The sequence below is a fragment of the Penicillium riverlandense genome (genome assembly GCF_028828495.1).
Source record: "Penicillium riverlandense strain IBT 135883 chromosome Unknown utg000009l_segment0_segment0, whole genome shotgun sequence".
In the NCBI taxonomy this organism is placed as follows: domain Eukaryota; kingdom Fungi; phylum Ascomycota; class Eurotiomycetes; order Eurotiales; family Aspergillaceae; genus Penicillium; species Penicillium riverlandense.
The window spans coordinates 303,813-319,765 of NW_026643200.1; the positions used below are offsets into that span (position 1 = coordinate 303,813).

Here is a 15,953-nt window from a genome sequence, read left to right on the forward strand (position 1 = left end):
TCATATGAGTGCTTTGGGGAGAGAGCCGCTTTAGAGCCGCTTTCGCTGTTTGTTTGTGTCCCAATCGAGACCGTCAAACAGCGCGCAAAGCATGTAGACTCGGGCAGGAAGAACCTGCTGTATCTATCCTCATGCTGAGCTTCTCTTAACCTCACGTTGAGCCTTCGCCTGATGTTGCGTTCAATTCGCCTTCACCTCGTGTTGAGTTCATTTCGCCTTTGCCTTATGCTGAGCTTGATTTGTCTTCGCCTCATGTTGAGCTCAGTTTGTCTTCATCCTCATTCTGACGTCAAGCGGGAAATACGGAACTCACAATAACTTCCGGTCAGAGAAATACGCCCACTGACCATCCAGGCATCCTCTTTTCTCGCGCGATCAATGAGGACTTGCCTGGTCCAGCTTCAGCTACAATGTTGTTCAATACACATCCTCCATCTGATTCGAACCATTGCGACAATGGCTACCTAGATCTGGGGCCTCCGCTCACAATATATCTATACAATGGAATACCACAATTCTGGAGGATTTGGGAGACTGAAATGCATCAGTACAACGCGGGTTACCAAGATACTGAATGGGTGCTGTTCACTCATGTGGACGAGGAGACGTTCCTTCGCGACTTCTTCAACTCTCCCAGCAAAACAATCACACGCAGCTGGAACGCCTACGACAAAAACCAACGTCTCTTACTTACGAGAATGCCGTTTACAACCCCGCATGAAGCAGCCGGAAGGACTTTCGAGTACTCATTGCTCAAGGCCCTCCAACCCATGGGGCTCGACACCAAGCTCAGCACCACCGGATGTGCCACCCGTTATGGGAAGGACGGCGGCAAACAACCTGATGGCCAGTATCAGCCAAAAAGACGCCCTCCAGGTCGCACCGCAGACTGGCCCGCCTTGGTCCTGGAGGTGGCTCTTTCTGAGCCGCAATCGAAGCTGGAGTCAGATGTGCGTTACTGGCTCCGCCAGTCAAACGGGGCGGTTCAAGTGGCCCTGACGATGAAAATCAATCGACGTATCCCCGAGATTACCATCGAAAAATGGGCGCGAAACGACGAACAAAGAATTGGGCGCCCGCATCGGGAACAACGCATCACCATCCGCAAAGACGGCAAGAAACGCATTGAAATTCGCGGTGGGGACCTGGTGATCGACTTTGAAAAGTTATTCCTGCGCACGCCGAGTATTCCGAGAGAGATGGATATCCGACTAGGGGTCGAGGAGTTGCAGTACATCGCGTTTTCAATCTGGCAAGTGCAGAAATTCTACAACATTGATGATGAGGAGGCAGATGAGGTTGGTCAGTAGATGGAGGTAGAGAGGAAGAGAGACACTCAATATCATTTAACAAAGTCTCTGGATAGCTATCAAGAAGCAAAGCAGTCTCCTTATTCCATAGCACCCGCTTCTTTGTCTTCGATTTCCACTAATTTCTGTTCCAAAGCAACACATATTTTGATAGAGAAATGGACAATTGAAATTGGTGGATTGTTTGCAATTTTCTTGTAGGGCGACAGCGACGTGATGTATGGCCATGGAATACTTTTAGGGCCCCCATGGAGACTGCGATCAACAGTTAACTAAACCATTTCCACATCCACCCCCGCATTCTCCCCTTCAGCATCTGAATCAACAACACACTCATCAGGCCAACTGCTAAGATCCAGTCCCAAGGGCGGCGCAATATTCCTCATAACACCTGCACACAGCCTAAACGCACGTTTCGACGCCGGGTCCACGGTGGCCATGGCGTGGATCCAGAAGAGGGCTTTTCTCGTCAGCGCGACGGCGGTTGAAAGGTCTGTTTCCAGTGTTGCCGTTGCTGTTGCCAGGTATGGGGAGTAATTTGCATTTTCGTTTGTGTTGTGTTGGGAAGGGAAAGAACGCGAGCAGGATGATAAACCCAGTAGCAGAGCGGTGGTGGCCTGCATTATGAAGTGGAGAACGCTCCACCATGGAGTTGTGCGGGCAAGCCAGGGGAGGTTTGGGGATTCTGGAAGAATGGAGATCAGCGAGCAGGCGGCTTGGAGGCATTGCGTTGCCAGTTCTGCTCGCATGCTGGATGACGAGGAGTGGGAGTGGGAGTGGGAAGGTCTGCGGGGTAAAGAAAGGGAGCTGGAGGATGATTGAACGTTTGAGGAGGTCGTAGATGAAGACTGCGGCGTCAGTGTTGTGAAGCATGGTCGGTAGAGGGTCATGCGTGTAGAGTAGTAGTTCATCGCTAGACTGACGCGCTCTTTTGTGTATTGGGCGTTATCATCGGTGAGAATGGCACGGTTGAGATGCCAGGGACTTGTCGAGTCGGGACTGGTGAATTGATAGTCTGGCGGTAATTTGGAGAGCCATTTGTCGAGCCGAAGACCGTAATTGTGCATGCGATGCTCGACTTGGGTGGTGCCGAGACGCATGCCTTCGATGCTGTAGACCCTATTGATGACGGCCTGGGTGATGATGGATAGATCGACGAGGCAGTGGAAGAATAGTGAATGACTGGGCCTGCACGTTGCAGTCCAAGAAGAGGCTGGGGCTTGGTCTCGGAGCTGGGCCGGCGGCTCGTGGATTGTAGGCTGCAGCTGGGTCTCGCGGAGCTTTTGGTCCTTTAGAAGCTGGTTGACGGCCGGCTGGGTGAATAATTCTTCGTCGAATGGCAGTGGTGCCGGGACAGAGCTGATGCTCTCGTCGACGCCGGTGACGCGCCCGGTCATTGATGAGAGAAGGCATTCTAGTTCGAAGATGGTCCACCAGAGCCGATACCGGGTTTCTTGGAAGTCTTTTTGGTTTTGAACGTTCGCCATGCGAAGATTGACGCCGAGAGAAAGGGCAGAGCTGAAAGCCATGTGGGAGAATTTGCACGCCCTGCTGCTGGTCAACGTTTGTAGACACAATAGAACGACAAGAGATACCGATTGAGTTGGCCCAAACAAAGAAGATAAACAGCCACCAGGAGCTCCAACTGAATCTGGTGGAGATCACTATGTTCGAAAAGGACGTGGGAGTGGAGCCCCAGCTTTCTGGCTCGGGTCAAAAACAGGAAGTCGTCCTCCTGAGCGTGAGAGGTATCCGTGAATCGGGTGTAGCGGCAGCCGATGGCGAGGATCATGTTGAGTAGCGCCATCCAATTCCGATGCGGGATGTACCCTCGGTCGAAAAATTCATGATATTGGTGCTCGAAGCGCGGCTTGCGAATGATGTTGAACGTCGGATGGACGAAGGTGAAATAAGCCTCGAGGTATCGGTCTGCAAGGTCTCGGCTTGGAACGACCGATGGATCGGAAGGGTCCACGAACGGGATATCCAGGTCATCCAGATGATAGTTCACCTTCGAGATGGATGTCTGTTGCTCATCATCGATACCCTTGAACACCGAGGCCTCCGTGACGCCCTTATGCTCAATATCATCCGCGAGCTTTCGCATCCACGCAACCTCCGAAGCCTTCCCAATGAAGCCGGTGGCACGGGAGTTCTCGTTGCGGTTCAAATCCTCCTCAAGAATATCGATTCCATCCAGCGATCCCATCGACGAGGAGTCGTCGTCCTCCTCCTTCTGATTTGACAAGGCGGTGTCTGGGCCCTGCTTCGACAAGGGCAAATGGTGTTAAAATACTCTTCGTTGGCCCAAAAAAAAAAAAAGAAAAGAAAAGAAAAGAAAAGAAAAAGCGGTTCGACGTCCGCACTCAAAAAAAAAGGGGGGGTAAGACCGTCTACCTACCTTTAGGACTTTTCTGATCTTGCGCGCTGTAGTGGCATCGGCATCGACCTCTAGCTCACGGAGGAGAGATTCATAACGGTCCACGCGCCTGGATAACGAGCCGAGACGTTTCTGATCGCGGACCCGTTTGACATCTTCGTAAGAACACTGCTGGTTGTGCTCGATGCATTGTCTGCAGCTCGGTCGGTTGCCGTCACACTTGATCTTGCGTTGGCGGCAGGGCTCGCACGCCCGTTGGGAGCGGCGGCGGTGACTTATCGTGGTCGCGTTGGGTGCTCGAGGGATGGCAACTTTATTCCAAGCTAAGTTCGGGCTGCCCCCACGACCACCCCCAGGGGGAAGCCCGGTGTCCCGGGGGACACTGACTGCGATGAGAATGATGGGTTCGTGGAGGGGCCTTGGACGAAGAAAGGGTTGTTGCTGTGGCTAGCGGTATAGGGTACTTCGGCGGTCGGGCTCCAGGGCCAAAAGGCATCGTTGGTTGTGGCGACACTAGTCCCTGGGCTTAACTGGTCGAATTCATCGGGTGGGTTGGCCATAGTAGCTGTAGGATGTTCATCGGAATAAAAAGGACCTTCAAGTAACTAGTCATATACTTCGAAAGTAATGGGTTAAGAGAGAGAGAATGAAATCATAGGTAAAAAGGTGGAGGAGGCCGACTTGGAATGACAGTCAGAATAATGGGCCGAAAACGAACCACTCCAGCTGACTCGATTCGAGCCGAAGCTGTGCATGCTAATTCCCCGGTTCTGCTGCGTTGTTCTGTGCGCGGGGGACGGTGGTGAAGCCGTGTCGCCACAGCGACCATGCCCTGACGTGGTGCTTTTGACGTCAGTGTGAAGAACGCTCGACCAACCAATAAGCTTGTTTAACAAACCACACCTCGTTCTCGCTTCGAGACATGACTGCTCACAGCTGCATGCAACCCGCCACTGCTGTGATTCGCAAGCAAGGTGTATCGCGGTGGACACTAGGTCAGCACCCAGCCGGTCGCTGTCTCTCTGCCAGCACCTCGTCTTTGCCGAGACTTAGGCTTTCGTAGCGGTCAAGCATGTCCGACAGCCCGAGACCGGGGTAATCTTGGAGACTCTGTTCGCCCTCGCCGCCAATGCCGTGGTATTTCTCGTGCTGGTTCAATTTCTCTAGACCTTCAGCATACTCGTCGAAGCGACTATGTCCCTGCGCTGAGGACTCTTCATCGAACAGATCTTTCAGCTCGTCCGGGATGGAGCTGGATTCCCGAATCTTACTACCCTGTGCCTTGGCTCGGACAGACTGGCGAAAAATGTGAAACAGATTGCGGCCCAGCGACGAGCGGCTGGCCACGATGGAAAACGCACTCGCCAGAGATAAAAAGTCCTGGTCGAGTACATCGAAGGACTCTTGTTCCATCATCGTGAACAGTCCCAGGTTCATGGCGTACATGGCGAAATGGTGCGCGCGACTCACGCCGTACTCGCGGCGATGCAATCGCGTCAGTCCTGCAATACCTCGCGCGGCGTTCTGCGTCACTTCCCATAAATTATACCTAGTCTCCGGTGTATGTTGCTGCGGACTTTCGGGTGTATGGGGTGCATCGGACGTAGTACTCGAGACCTCTTCATCCGAAGTGCAGGTGAATAAACTGATGATCAACGTATGGTATCGCATTCTACCGAGAGGTCAGCACCATCCCGATTAAAAAAAATATATATTCCACGTACAGCATCAGAATAATATGCGGCGGCAACTTATACCGCACATCAAACGCCTCGGGCAAAAGATCATGCCAGCGACGAATCCGCTCATACAACTGCTCCCGACTGGCGCGCTTAACACCACCGAACATATTGCTGGCACGGTTATCTGCAAACATGCTCCACGAAATGTCGCGTGCGATAGTCGACAGATTGCAGGACTCATCGAAGAACTGGCTCAGATAGGATGGTCGCGGGTCCCGATGAGTTGGGTATGGTCTCCAAACGGCTTGGTCTTCGGATATGTTGCGACCGATGCGGGTCATGTTGACGTGGTCTATGAGACTGGGTCTTAAGAAGCCCGTGTGCACCATTCTGCATTCCCTGGATGTCAGTAGCTTTTCGGTTTCAGGCTTGACTTGACCTACGTGTCGACCCCGAATAGGCCCCATGCTGTCCTTCTGCGCGACACGTCCATGTCTGGCGACAATTGCTCGGATGTGAGCCTTGGGCCTTTATCACCAACCAAGCCCAAGGCTTCACCCATTCGAATGGCATCATGCAGCATTATATACCCCAGGTCATCATTCCGAGACATCGAGTATCTAGCATTCAATCAGAGATTGCCCCCATAATAGAAATAAGACGCACATACCGTTCATACATAAGAAGCGTCCCCTGCAAAGCAGCCAAGCTAGGCTGAGCCGGCATCTCCTCCTTCAACCGCTCCGCCTCAGCGAGGAAATCAACCCCCTTGGAAGAGATATCTCCCGGCACGACGTACGCTTCCGAGAACTCCGAAAAATACTGTATGCATATTATATCAAGTCAGCAGCCCCCGGAATAGAAAACGGACAGACCGGACAGACATACACAGGCATTACTCAAAACGGCATTCACCAGAAACGGCGTACAGAACTCAGACCTCAACTCCCCACGAGCCATATGGCGAATAAAAACTTCCGCATCCAAAAACGCATGAAAAGGATAATCCCACGTGAAATAAAGCGAGACAAGATGGGAGACGAGATCATTATCCTCCGTCACAGTCGTCCACGGCCTCGCAGGGACCTTGCAAGTTGCCTCATCGCAGAGGTAATGGATATCCATAACCTTTCTCCGAAAGGCCGGGCCAGCGCCTTCGACATTGATCATGCGACGCACATCCTCGAGCTTGTTGACAGTCTCCTGGCTTACTTTGTCCGACGCCAAGTCGAGGCCGTTGAGGGTTTCGTTGATATACGACCGAATCTCTTCGGGTGGTGCATTGTGGCGAATAATATCCAACAACCGCAGGGCCTGTGCCTCGTCGGCTGTGCGGATGAGTCTGAAGAGGTCATTCAGCATCTCGCGGTGGTAGGTGAGTTCGTCGGCTGTGCGCTTGGCAGCGACGCGGCGGCGCTGGTCGAGGGATTCATCGAATATGCAGACGCGGTTGAAGGCACGGCAGTTGTCGCATGGTGCTGTACCGGAGCACTATTGAGAAGAGGTTAGTGTCCAGTTTCGAAATCATGATTGTGGTGATGGTGAGAAATATCAACCTTGCGCTTGGATTTTTTGCAGGCCAGACAAGCTGTCGAGACTCGTTTCTTCCAGGTTTGTCCTGAGGGACCTTGTCCCGCGCCTCCGAGGGGACTTTCATGTTCTAAAGTCGGCGATGGCCCTGGTGCTAGTTGACGGTATAAATCGCCCATGACGAGACAGGGATATGAGCTTAAAGCGACGAGAATCTTCTAAGACAGTAGCAGTGCCGAGTATACTGATAAGAAGGAATGGGATTTCTTCAAAAGAACATCTCGGGCATGATCTGAGAATAGTTCGCCGTGTGCTATCTATCCCGGGGCAAGGTTGGTGTGTTGTATTCCCAACTCAAAGATATGGATTCAACATTCGACAGCTCAGGCCATGGTCACCATTGTTCTTTTTTTTGCCTGCCAGTTAACTGTCTAGCCCTGTCTGAGTCGAGGTTTGCCCGAGGATGACGTGCCTTGGAGTCATTAGGAACCCCAGCCCGCCTATCCAGGACAGACCGTCGTGGTTCTTGCCCGGGAAGCCAAAGATGCATAATGAGATTGGCGTCTGGTTGGCCATATTTAGAGCATTGGCGGGCACAAGCCGTACCTAGGGTAGGCAATTCATTTTCTAAAGCAGTTATTAAGTCGTCGGAGTGTGCGACAGTGATAGTGGGGGGGGGGGCGAAGAAGAAAAAGTACCCGGAGTATATTCCCGGCCACGTGTTGGCATTGAGATCAAACCCTGAGCTATTACGCGGGCAGGGTTGCATACGGGGACATGAGAGGTCTACGGCCACGAACAGGAGCATCTGAAAGACAACGCTGGATTATTGTAATGTAATACAAAAGTAATTGTTTTGCATACTCCATGGAATCTTATCCATAGCCACGAATGCACCTCCCAGATAGCAGCACAACACACACAGAACAAAGAATATTTTCTTTTCCATCTTCCTGGCAAAACCACAGCATCATAATAGTCAATCTAGTGCTCCAGGATTCTCAGGCTGCCCTGAACAACGCAGTTCTCCAGCACCGAGCCGGGGGGATGTCAATGGTGCTGCCCTCGGTGGCGACAATAATGACAGTGCCCTTGAGGGTGACGTTGCGGCCCAGGTTGACAGCACCGGTAATGGTGAGGTGGTCGAGCTCGACAATGCGAGGAATGCTGGCAATGCGCTTCTGGAAGTCGGAGACCTTCTTGAAGTCCGAGCCGAGCTTGATGACGGGGACACCACCGAAACGGTTGGGGTCCATGACGAGCTGGCCGTGCTCGAGACGGTACAGATCGGACTTGACGACCATCAGATCGGAGCAGGTCTTCACGGGCAGGAAGCGGCGGCGGGGCACGTTGACACCGTGGGCGTTCTTGAAGTGGCGGATAGCGGCACCGACAGCCGTCTCCAGCTGGTAGATGGCCTGGTCGGCCTCGCCCTTCTTGTCCGCCGGGATGGACTTCTCGTTGGCGATGATCTCCATCTCAAGCTCGTTCTCCTCGACGACACGCTTGATGGCGCGGACGTTCAGCCAGATGTTGTTGGTGTTGAAGTACTTGAACTTCTTGATAGACTTGAACTCGTTGACGTGCTCCTTGGGCACCTGGGCAATCTCGAGCAGGCGGACCTTGCCATCGTAGTCGATGATGGTACCGCCCTTGACGTCGGCCTTGGTCTTGTCCGTCAGCTCCATGATGTACTCGGACTGAGAGTCGGCCATGTGCTGCAGGATGCGGAGATCCACCACCGCACCCAGGTTGTCAGCATTCGACAGGAAGATGTACTCGATGCCGCGGGCAATCAGCTTGTCCAGCGTGCCGGAGTTGTACAGCGACTCGAACACGTCACCGTGGCCCGGCGGATACCAATCCTGCAGGGGAGCATCGAAGCTCTTAGGCGCGGGCAGCAGCGAGTCCTTGACGATACGGGGGTAGCGCGACTGGTTGAAGGTGATGATGTCGACATTGTGACCCTCGTACTTCTTGATGATGGACTGGGTGTCCTGGTCGGTGTTGAAGGAGTTCATGAGGACGAAGGGGACATTGACGTTGAAGGTGCGGTTAAGGTGCTCGATCTGACGCACGGAGAGATCCAGGAAGGACATGCCCTCACGAACCTCGATGACGGACTTGGGGCCGACGCAGCCCATGGAGGTACCCAGACCACCGTTGAGCTTCACGACGGCCAGCTTGTTCAGGAACTCAACCGAGGCTTCGGCGCCCAGGTCGTCGTACCCCACGACCTGCGAGGGCTGGGGCGGCGCGATGCGGTCCCAGTTGACGGCATTGCCCTTGGCCTTGTCATTCAGAAAGCGGCGGAACAGAGCGAAGAAGTTGTCCATCTCGGCCTCGAAGCGCTGCTTCTCATTGGGGTCGGGGACGGTGTCGGCGAGCGCATTCAGGGCATTGCGCATCTGTGAGGCGGCGACGCTGGTGGAAGCATTCTCGAATGCCTGGATGGGGGCGGAGGTGGTCAGCTTAGAGTTGTCAAGGAGTGTGGAATCTGCCATGATTGATGGACAAAATAAATAGTGAAGGAGGGACTTGAATTAAATGATGGTAGTGGGAAAAAGATGGTTCGGGGGCCAGAAGGGGGAGAGAGAGATGAAATGAGGGGCGCGTTTGGGTGTGTCAGTCAATCAAGGACAGCGCGGCCAGAGAGGTATGAAGGATCAAATGCAGGCAGGAACGACACCTTCCACGACTACTTACCATGTGCGACTGGGACTTGCCATGGTGCTTGGTCTCGAAGGAACCCGAATTCGAGGCATCACTTGCGGCGGCGCGAAGGTGAACAGGGAGTGCCTTGGCGGCCATTGTGTTTTGTGTCGGGAGTGGGTAGAGAGAGGGTGATGGTCGGAGAGAGACTGGGAGGCAAAATAAAAGGTCAGATTGGGGCGAAAGAGAGGGGACAGAGGAAACGTGTATTTAAGCAGGTAGAGGAGGGGTGCTTTGCCACAAGCCGCGACGATCAGGGAAAAAGCAAGCACCTGCAGGAGTGGGAGGGATGTCAAGGTGCCGTCATTGGCAACGGGACGGGGGCCGGGCGGTGCGGCGCAGTGCCGGTGGGTGAGTGAGACAGGGAACTTACTAGGTTGTGGCAAGGAGGAGAGCAGAGTGGAAGAGTAAGTCCAGAAGAGGAGAGAAGAGGGAAAAGAGAAAGAAAGAAAGAAGAAAGAAAGGGAGCTGTTGGTTGGTGGGGGAGGATCCCGTGATACAGCACTACTATGCCTTCATTCTCTTGTTCCTTGCCCTCCTTACTTAACACTGCGTCAGCTCAGATAACGAGATAGAGGTACTTCTAACTCTTTTTCTACAACTGCTATATGCTACTATCTAGTCGTAGGGTACTCAATTCTCCCAGTACATATTGTTATTCAATGACCCCATCCCCATCCATCCAAAATCCAGACCCAGCCAGCCCCTATCGCTCAGTGCCCGGGTTTTCTCTCGCGCATACCCACACCAGACCCACACCGCCGCCAATTCTTCACAGCCAGTGCTTGGGACATGCGTGGCACCCTGTCGGATCTTAATTAAGTTGAGTTTGGTTCCAATGGTTCAGCGGGGCTAAATATATCTCGGCTTGGTATACATTATCGCAGCCCTTCTTCCTCGTCTCCCTTTGTCCTTGCCCTTTACTCCCTTGATACCTAATATTTAATAATTCTCCCTGTCATGATCCTTCCTGCTGGTTCCTTGAAAGGAACCTCTCAGACCTACCCGCAGGAGCTACGACGTGGTTTTAAAATTCATCGTTCGGGGGCTGCTCACCTAACTTTTCTGTACTACTACCCACATCTAGGAATTAGATGTAGTATAGCAATGGGCGTTAGAGTGAGGACTCAAAATATGTGTCCAAATGGTAAGATACGATAAAAAGATATGAGACATGGAAATACTGTTTACTAGTTAGGAATGCTCATCCCACACTATGTATGTGATATAGGTCAGGTCAGACCGATAATTCCCGCCAAGTCCGACATTGGAATGGTACCACACAAGCCTTCTAATACCAACCACCGATGAGTTCCTCTGGCGTGCTCTCCGAGACCTATGTGCATGATGTAGGTAGTTATAGTTCTAACGAGAAGAATTGACCTGAAGGGAATCTTAGTCAAGGCAACATTACTGAGCCGATGTGCTATGCGAGGAGACAGTAATGAATGGAGCGACGGCACCGCTATTACTTTACATTGCACTGATAAAGCTCAAATCTGACTGTCGCGAGCGAGCAATTTGCTGAAAACCACAGCACCCCAGCCGTAAACCGGATACAAAATCAATCCGATGATGGCAATTGCGATCGTCTGTCCAATGATATTCGGGATAGTCCATGCTAGGAGTTGAAGACAATGGCATCCAGATTAAATACGAGAATCGCCAGCTTCTCTCCGACGCGACGGGCTGGGTAGGATAGAGCAAAACGATCAAGAGCGGTGTCGGCTCAGAATCCGGAGCTAACGTATCCGCATAAGCCGGGTATGAGATAGTCCAGCCCCATATTCATACCTCGGCAGTGGAATGCCAATATTTGTTATTGATGGCCTTGTTCAGATTGCTCTTCGTCGGCCCGCTGCCCCCCGTCCGGGAGGGAATGCCGCCACGTTCCTCCGGCTTGTATCCCGAGACGGGGTCTCATACAGAAACATGATATACTAAAGAAACAGTATCAAGTGAATGGGGATATGAACAGAATTAAATTACCGAAGGAAAGCCCTAGAGACGAGCTCTGGCCCCCAGCACTTCACTGAACACACTATCAAGTCGCGCGATAGCATCCGAGCTAATCTGATGGTGAAAGACGATTCTTTTCCCGTCCAATATAATCCCATGCTTTCTCCCGATCCGATTCCACCGGTCAGCTTTGACACCGGTGTGATCCAGGTCGACCCATATTTGGTTTGTTTCCACCTCGCGTAGAAGTTTCCCGCCGCGTTCCACCCATACATTTCCCACGCGATTTGCAACCTCATGCACGGAGCGTAATTTATCTCGACTTCCCCAAACACCAAGCCCGAACTGCTCCTCGATCCCAAACCGCGCTGCAGCTGCCAGTGGCCCCGACTGTCTCATTCCTCCTCCGATACTCTTCCTGATTCGGCGCAGCTGCGCAATCAACCGTGATGAGCCCAGGACCATGGCGCCCACAGGCGCCCCTAAGTTCTTACTGAAATCCAAACTCACTAAATCGCAAAGACTGCAATAGTCGTGAAGGCTCCCAGCTCTGGCTGCTACGGCTTCCCAGAGTCGAGCACCGTCAAGGTGCAACTTAATGTTGTGGTCATGAGCCCATTGGCTGATCCGCCGCATCTCCGCCAGAGGGACGATGCTGCCCCCAGTGGTGTTTTCAATGCTAATAACCCGGGTCGGGCACTTGTGAACATCGTCTGTGAGAATTGCGCGTGCCATTATATCCTCCAGTGTCATATATCTTCCATTTGTGGGCCGGACCTCCTGGACAGAAGCACCGCTCATTCCGACACTGCCGCCTTCGAAGTGAATAATATGTGCGCGTGAATCGGCCAGAACAGCGTAGGGAGGCTGGGTCAACAATGTCCGGATAGCTAATTGATTTGCCATAGTCCCAGTGATGACGAATGCACCTGATTCATGGCCACATAGAGTCGCGATATGAGCTTCGAACGAACTGGTCGTTGTGTCTTCTCGGAAGACATCGTCTCCGAGGCTGGCTGTAGCCATGGCGGCCAGCATGCCCATGGATGGAGTGGTCACCACATCGCCTGTCTATGTCAGTTGGAGTTAGGAGGCTCGTTTAACTGTCCTTACTGCGGAAATCGATCTCAGAATTGTTTGTCGTTCCCCATAATACGTTTCGACGAACTGGCTGCACCGCACTGTCTACAATGCTTTTTGAGCTCATATTTCCCCCTAAAGGTAAGAAGTCAACCTGCAGGATAGCCTTCTATGTTACAGCACTAAGGAGGTGTTCTAGTTGCTGTGGCCAACACACAATATATTAATCAGGTGGAGGACGAGCCCATAAAAGACCTAGACCAGGTTGGATAAGAATTCGACGAAGTAATTTGTTCTCTTACTCCACTTTAGGCATCCCATCACGTATATGCAGCCACTATCCCTTACAAATCTATCGTTCCTTTCTACTCTACAGAATTTTAAAACACGCCCTTTTCTCCTTATATCCGGCCGTTGCTCAATCGGCGGTTTGTTGTTTGAATCTCACATCAAGTATGCCGGGATCACAACAAGGTGGGAAGCTACCTGTAATGGTAAGCACTCGCCAGTACCTTACATGGTTTCTGTACGCGGGAATGGGTGAAATGGTACAATCTGAATTGTCATAAAGTGACTGACCCCACCGCTACGGCTGACAACTGCGTAAAGAGCTGAGAGTAGCCGGTGTAACTAGATTCTGATTGGTGCACATGTTCAAGGCGTCCTGCAGCGAGGAACTCTAAAACCAACCATCCATGAACCAGAGTGGTCAATGGATCTAGTCTGCAGAGGTCTACCTAAATGAGAAATCAATCGGCCCATTAGAAATATCGTTAGTGTTATCACACTGCAGTACCACCTTGTTTCTTGGCTCCGCATTTTGCCCCCGGAGACTACAAAATCCCTTTTGATGTTAGCCACCAAAGCTTTCCACATGATCCCCATATTCTCTCGTTTCACTTATCGCGACTGTCTTACTGAGACGATATGCAGTCTAATAAGTTACCTCTGTCGGTCAGTGAGGTAAGCAAAGAGTCAGAGACTGTCACAATTCAAGCCATAGAGAACGAGGCTGTTACTCCAGCACAGCTTTTTCGGCACGGACTAGAATTATCTCCCACTGGCTACGTACAATGGCAAAAAGACTGCAAAGATCACCCTCGCAATTGGCATTTGTGGAGGAAGACTTATGACACCAGTCTAGTCATGTTTCTGGAGTTCTATACGTGAGTCATGCTGGCTGCAGAATCATGAAGTTGCTTATTAGCTTGACTCAAAGAACAGCTATCAGCACGACAGGGGTGAGAATACCGGGCCCAGCCCCTAGTAACCGAAGTATATTGCTAACTAATTGACTAGCCCTCCGCAGCGGAGCTAGCAGAAGATGATTATGGGACAAATAGAATCACCCTGCTTATTGCATTCAGCCTCATGTAAGACAAAAAAATGCATCTCTCGGTATCCATGCCCATGATTTGAAATCCAATAGGTATCAGGTCGGTCAAGGATTAGGTGGTCTTGTAATCCCACCTTGTTCCGAGCTATTCGGCAGACGGATGCCCTATATCATATCCTGCTCTTTGTTCAGCCTATCCTGCCTTCTTGTGGGGGTGGTTCCACATATCAGTGCGGTTTTCGTCGGAAGATTCCTTTCAGGACTTGCTTCCGCCGTCCCCTCAGTTGTGATTTCCGGGACCGTTGAGGATCAATTTGATTCTGAGCATCGGGTGTGGATCGTCTTGCTCTGGAATGCAGCCGCCACTGCTGGACTTGCCTTTGGGCCGGTCTATGCGTCCTGCATTTCCGGAGTAGCCAGCTGGTAAGAAAAAAAGCAAACCCGTTCGAGCATTGAACTGACACTTAAGAAGGCGATGGATATTTTACAGTGCAGCTATTGCCACCGCTATCAACACTTCTCTTCTACTGGGCATACGAGAAAGCAGACCCAGCAAATTGCTTCGTAAGAAGATTGCTTCTCTATCAGAGGAATCGCCGGGTGCTCACCTCAAATTCCACTCTGCGGATCCCTTTCCGGATCTGGCGGCCTTTGTCGATGTCGTCTTTATCCGACCAACCCGGATGATGGTGACTGAGCCGATCCTGATAATAGTGTCGGCCTTAAGCGCCATTTCTTGGGGAATTGTATACCTCTTCTCGGAATCCATAACCAGAGCGTATCTGGATCTAGGCCTGCCTAGATCCAGTGCATCGTTCCCCCTCCTCGCCTTGATTATCGGTGTCTGCATTGGCATATTCCCGCACATATGGGATATCCGCAAAATACGAGAAAAGAAACGCCAGAACCTGAAGATCGAACCCGAAGACAAGACTATGGGATTTGCGTTCGGTACCCCGGCACTCGCCGCTGGCCTGTGGTGGTTCTACGGCACAACACCACCAGCCATGTGGAGGGCTCATTGGCTACTACCGACTGCTGGGCTTGTCCTGGTGGGTTTAGGGGTCAACGAGATCGCATATACGCTTAGCGGATATCTCACCGATACATACACAGTCTACTCTGCCTCTGCCTTCGCAGGCCTAGCCCTTGTCCGCGCCCTGGTTTCCGGGATCATGCCACTTATCGGGTATGTCATCTTTGATGGGTCGCAGACAAGGCTTCCGGGGTTCATTATTGCTGGAATAGCGACGCTGTTCTGCATTGTGCCTTTCATTTTCTTTAAGCTCGGTAAGGCGCTTCGGTATAGAAGTCAGTTTGCAAAATATAGCTTTGAGGTCCACATGCGGACGCAACTGGGGGAGCCATAGAGGTGTAGGATAAGGGGGTGGTTGCATGCTTGCACAGCTTAGATTTTTGCTCAAGTGTCACTTCTTGAGCACTCGTCGTCCCAATATCTCTTGATTTCCTTGATTCGGAGCAGCCTCAGCGGTTCCGTACCCTGGTTCATCTCATGTTGCATTAACACCATAGTAAAAGCATCATTTTTACAACTCGATATTTCAACAACATGTATCTGTTCTTTGGTAATTAGTGTGATATTATTATAAGCTATAATAAAATAGCGTAAACTAACTTGAACTTAAATCAAATTATTATATTCTCCCAAAAATTACATATCCCGAGACTCGCAAATATATATATCTGAACCACCAAACCTTAAGAATTTTTTTCAAACCTTCATAAATTTGCTAGATATAATCTAAATACCACTGGGATTTTCATATTAAGCTACTGTTGCTGAGACATTGAGTGGTAACTTATCTCACAATGATGCTTTGGAGTGGGAGGGTCGTTTGTTGAATTACGCTATGCTTTGTTGTAGTGCAGATTAATAAGAGAAATGATGTAGCTAGCAGGGCTTTCTTTGCTTTGTTGATTTTTTGTTGTTTGTGAGTGCTCAA

The 15,953-nt window shown here is 51.4% G+C and overlaps 7 protein-coding genes across 7 annotated transcripts; 2 read left to right on the forward strand and 5 right to left on the reverse strand.

The window, feature by feature from the left end:
- Positions 1-410: 410 nt before the first annotated feature.
- On the forward strand, positions 411-1,310 carry N7474_010396 (uncharacterized protein; the record flags this gene model as incomplete). The annotated part of the gene is made up of 1 exon (XM_057201806.1): positions 411-1,310. One exon carries the CDS (start codon positions 411-413, stop codon positions 1,308-1,310), a length of 900 nt encoding a protein of 299 aa, XP_057048077.1.
- A 272-nt stretch (positions 1,311-1,582) lies between these two features.
- N7474_010397 (fungal specific transcription factor domain-containing protein) lies at positions 1,583-2,839 on the reverse strand (the record flags this gene model as incomplete). Its single annotated transcript, XM_057201807.1, has 1 exon — positions 1,583-2,839. The coding sequence occupies one exon, from the start codon at positions 2,837-2,839 to the stop codon at positions 1,583-1,585; it is 1,257 nt and encodes a 418-aa protein (XP_057048078.1).
- A 29-nt stretch (positions 2,840-2,868) lies between these two features.
- On the reverse strand, positions 2,869-5,713 carry N7474_010398 (C6 transcription factor; the record flags this gene model as incomplete). Its single annotated transcript, XM_057201808.1, has 4 exons — positions 2,869-3,576; positions 3,712-4,108; positions 4,694-5,362; positions 5,415-5,713. 4 exons carry the CDS (start codon positions 5,711-5,713, stop codon positions 2,869-2,871), a joined length of 2,073 nt encoding a protein of 690 aa, XP_057048079.1.
- A 98-nt stretch (positions 5,714-5,811) lies between these two features.
- N7474_010399 (fungal specific transcription factor domain-containing protein) lies at positions 5,812-7,029 on the reverse strand (the record flags this gene model as incomplete). Its single annotated transcript, XM_057201809.1, has 4 exons — positions 5,812-5,992; positions 6,043-6,140; positions 6,261-6,863; positions 6,958-7,029. 4 exons carry the CDS (start codon positions 7,027-7,029, stop codon positions 5,812-5,814), a joined length of 954 nt encoding a protein of 317 aa, XP_057048080.1.
- Positions 7,030-7,903: 874 nt separating this feature from the next.
- ugp1 (UTP glucose-1-phosphate uridylyltransferase) lies at positions 7,904-9,713 on the reverse strand (the record flags this gene model as incomplete). The annotated part of the gene is made up of 2 exons (XM_057201810.1): positions 7,904-9,373; positions 9,609-9,713. 2 exons carry the CDS (start codon positions 9,711-9,713, stop codon positions 7,904-7,906), a joined length of 1,575 nt encoding a protein of 524 aa, XP_057048081.1.
- Positions 9,714-11,615: 1,902 nt separating this feature from the next.
- N7474_010401 (uncharacterized protein) lies at positions 11,616-12,599 on the reverse strand (the record flags this gene model as incomplete). The annotated part of the gene is made up of 1 exon (XM_057201811.1): positions 11,616-12,599. The coding sequence occupies one exon, from the start codon at positions 12,597-12,599 to the stop codon at positions 11,616-11,618; it is 984 nt and encodes a 327-aa protein (XP_057048082.1).
- Positions 12,600-13,580: 981 nt separating this feature from the next.
- Positions 13,581-15,359, forward strand: N7474_010402 (uncharacterized protein; the record flags this gene model as incomplete). The annotated part of the gene is made up of 4 exons (XM_057201812.1): positions 13,581-13,819; positions 13,873-13,894; positions 14,021-14,412; positions 14,462-15,359. The coding sequence occupies 4 exons, from the start codon at positions 13,581-13,583 to the stop codon at positions 15,357-15,359; spliced, it is 1,551 nt and encodes a 516-aa protein (XP_057048083.1).
- Between the last annotated feature and the right edge of the window lie 594 nt (positions 15,360-15,953).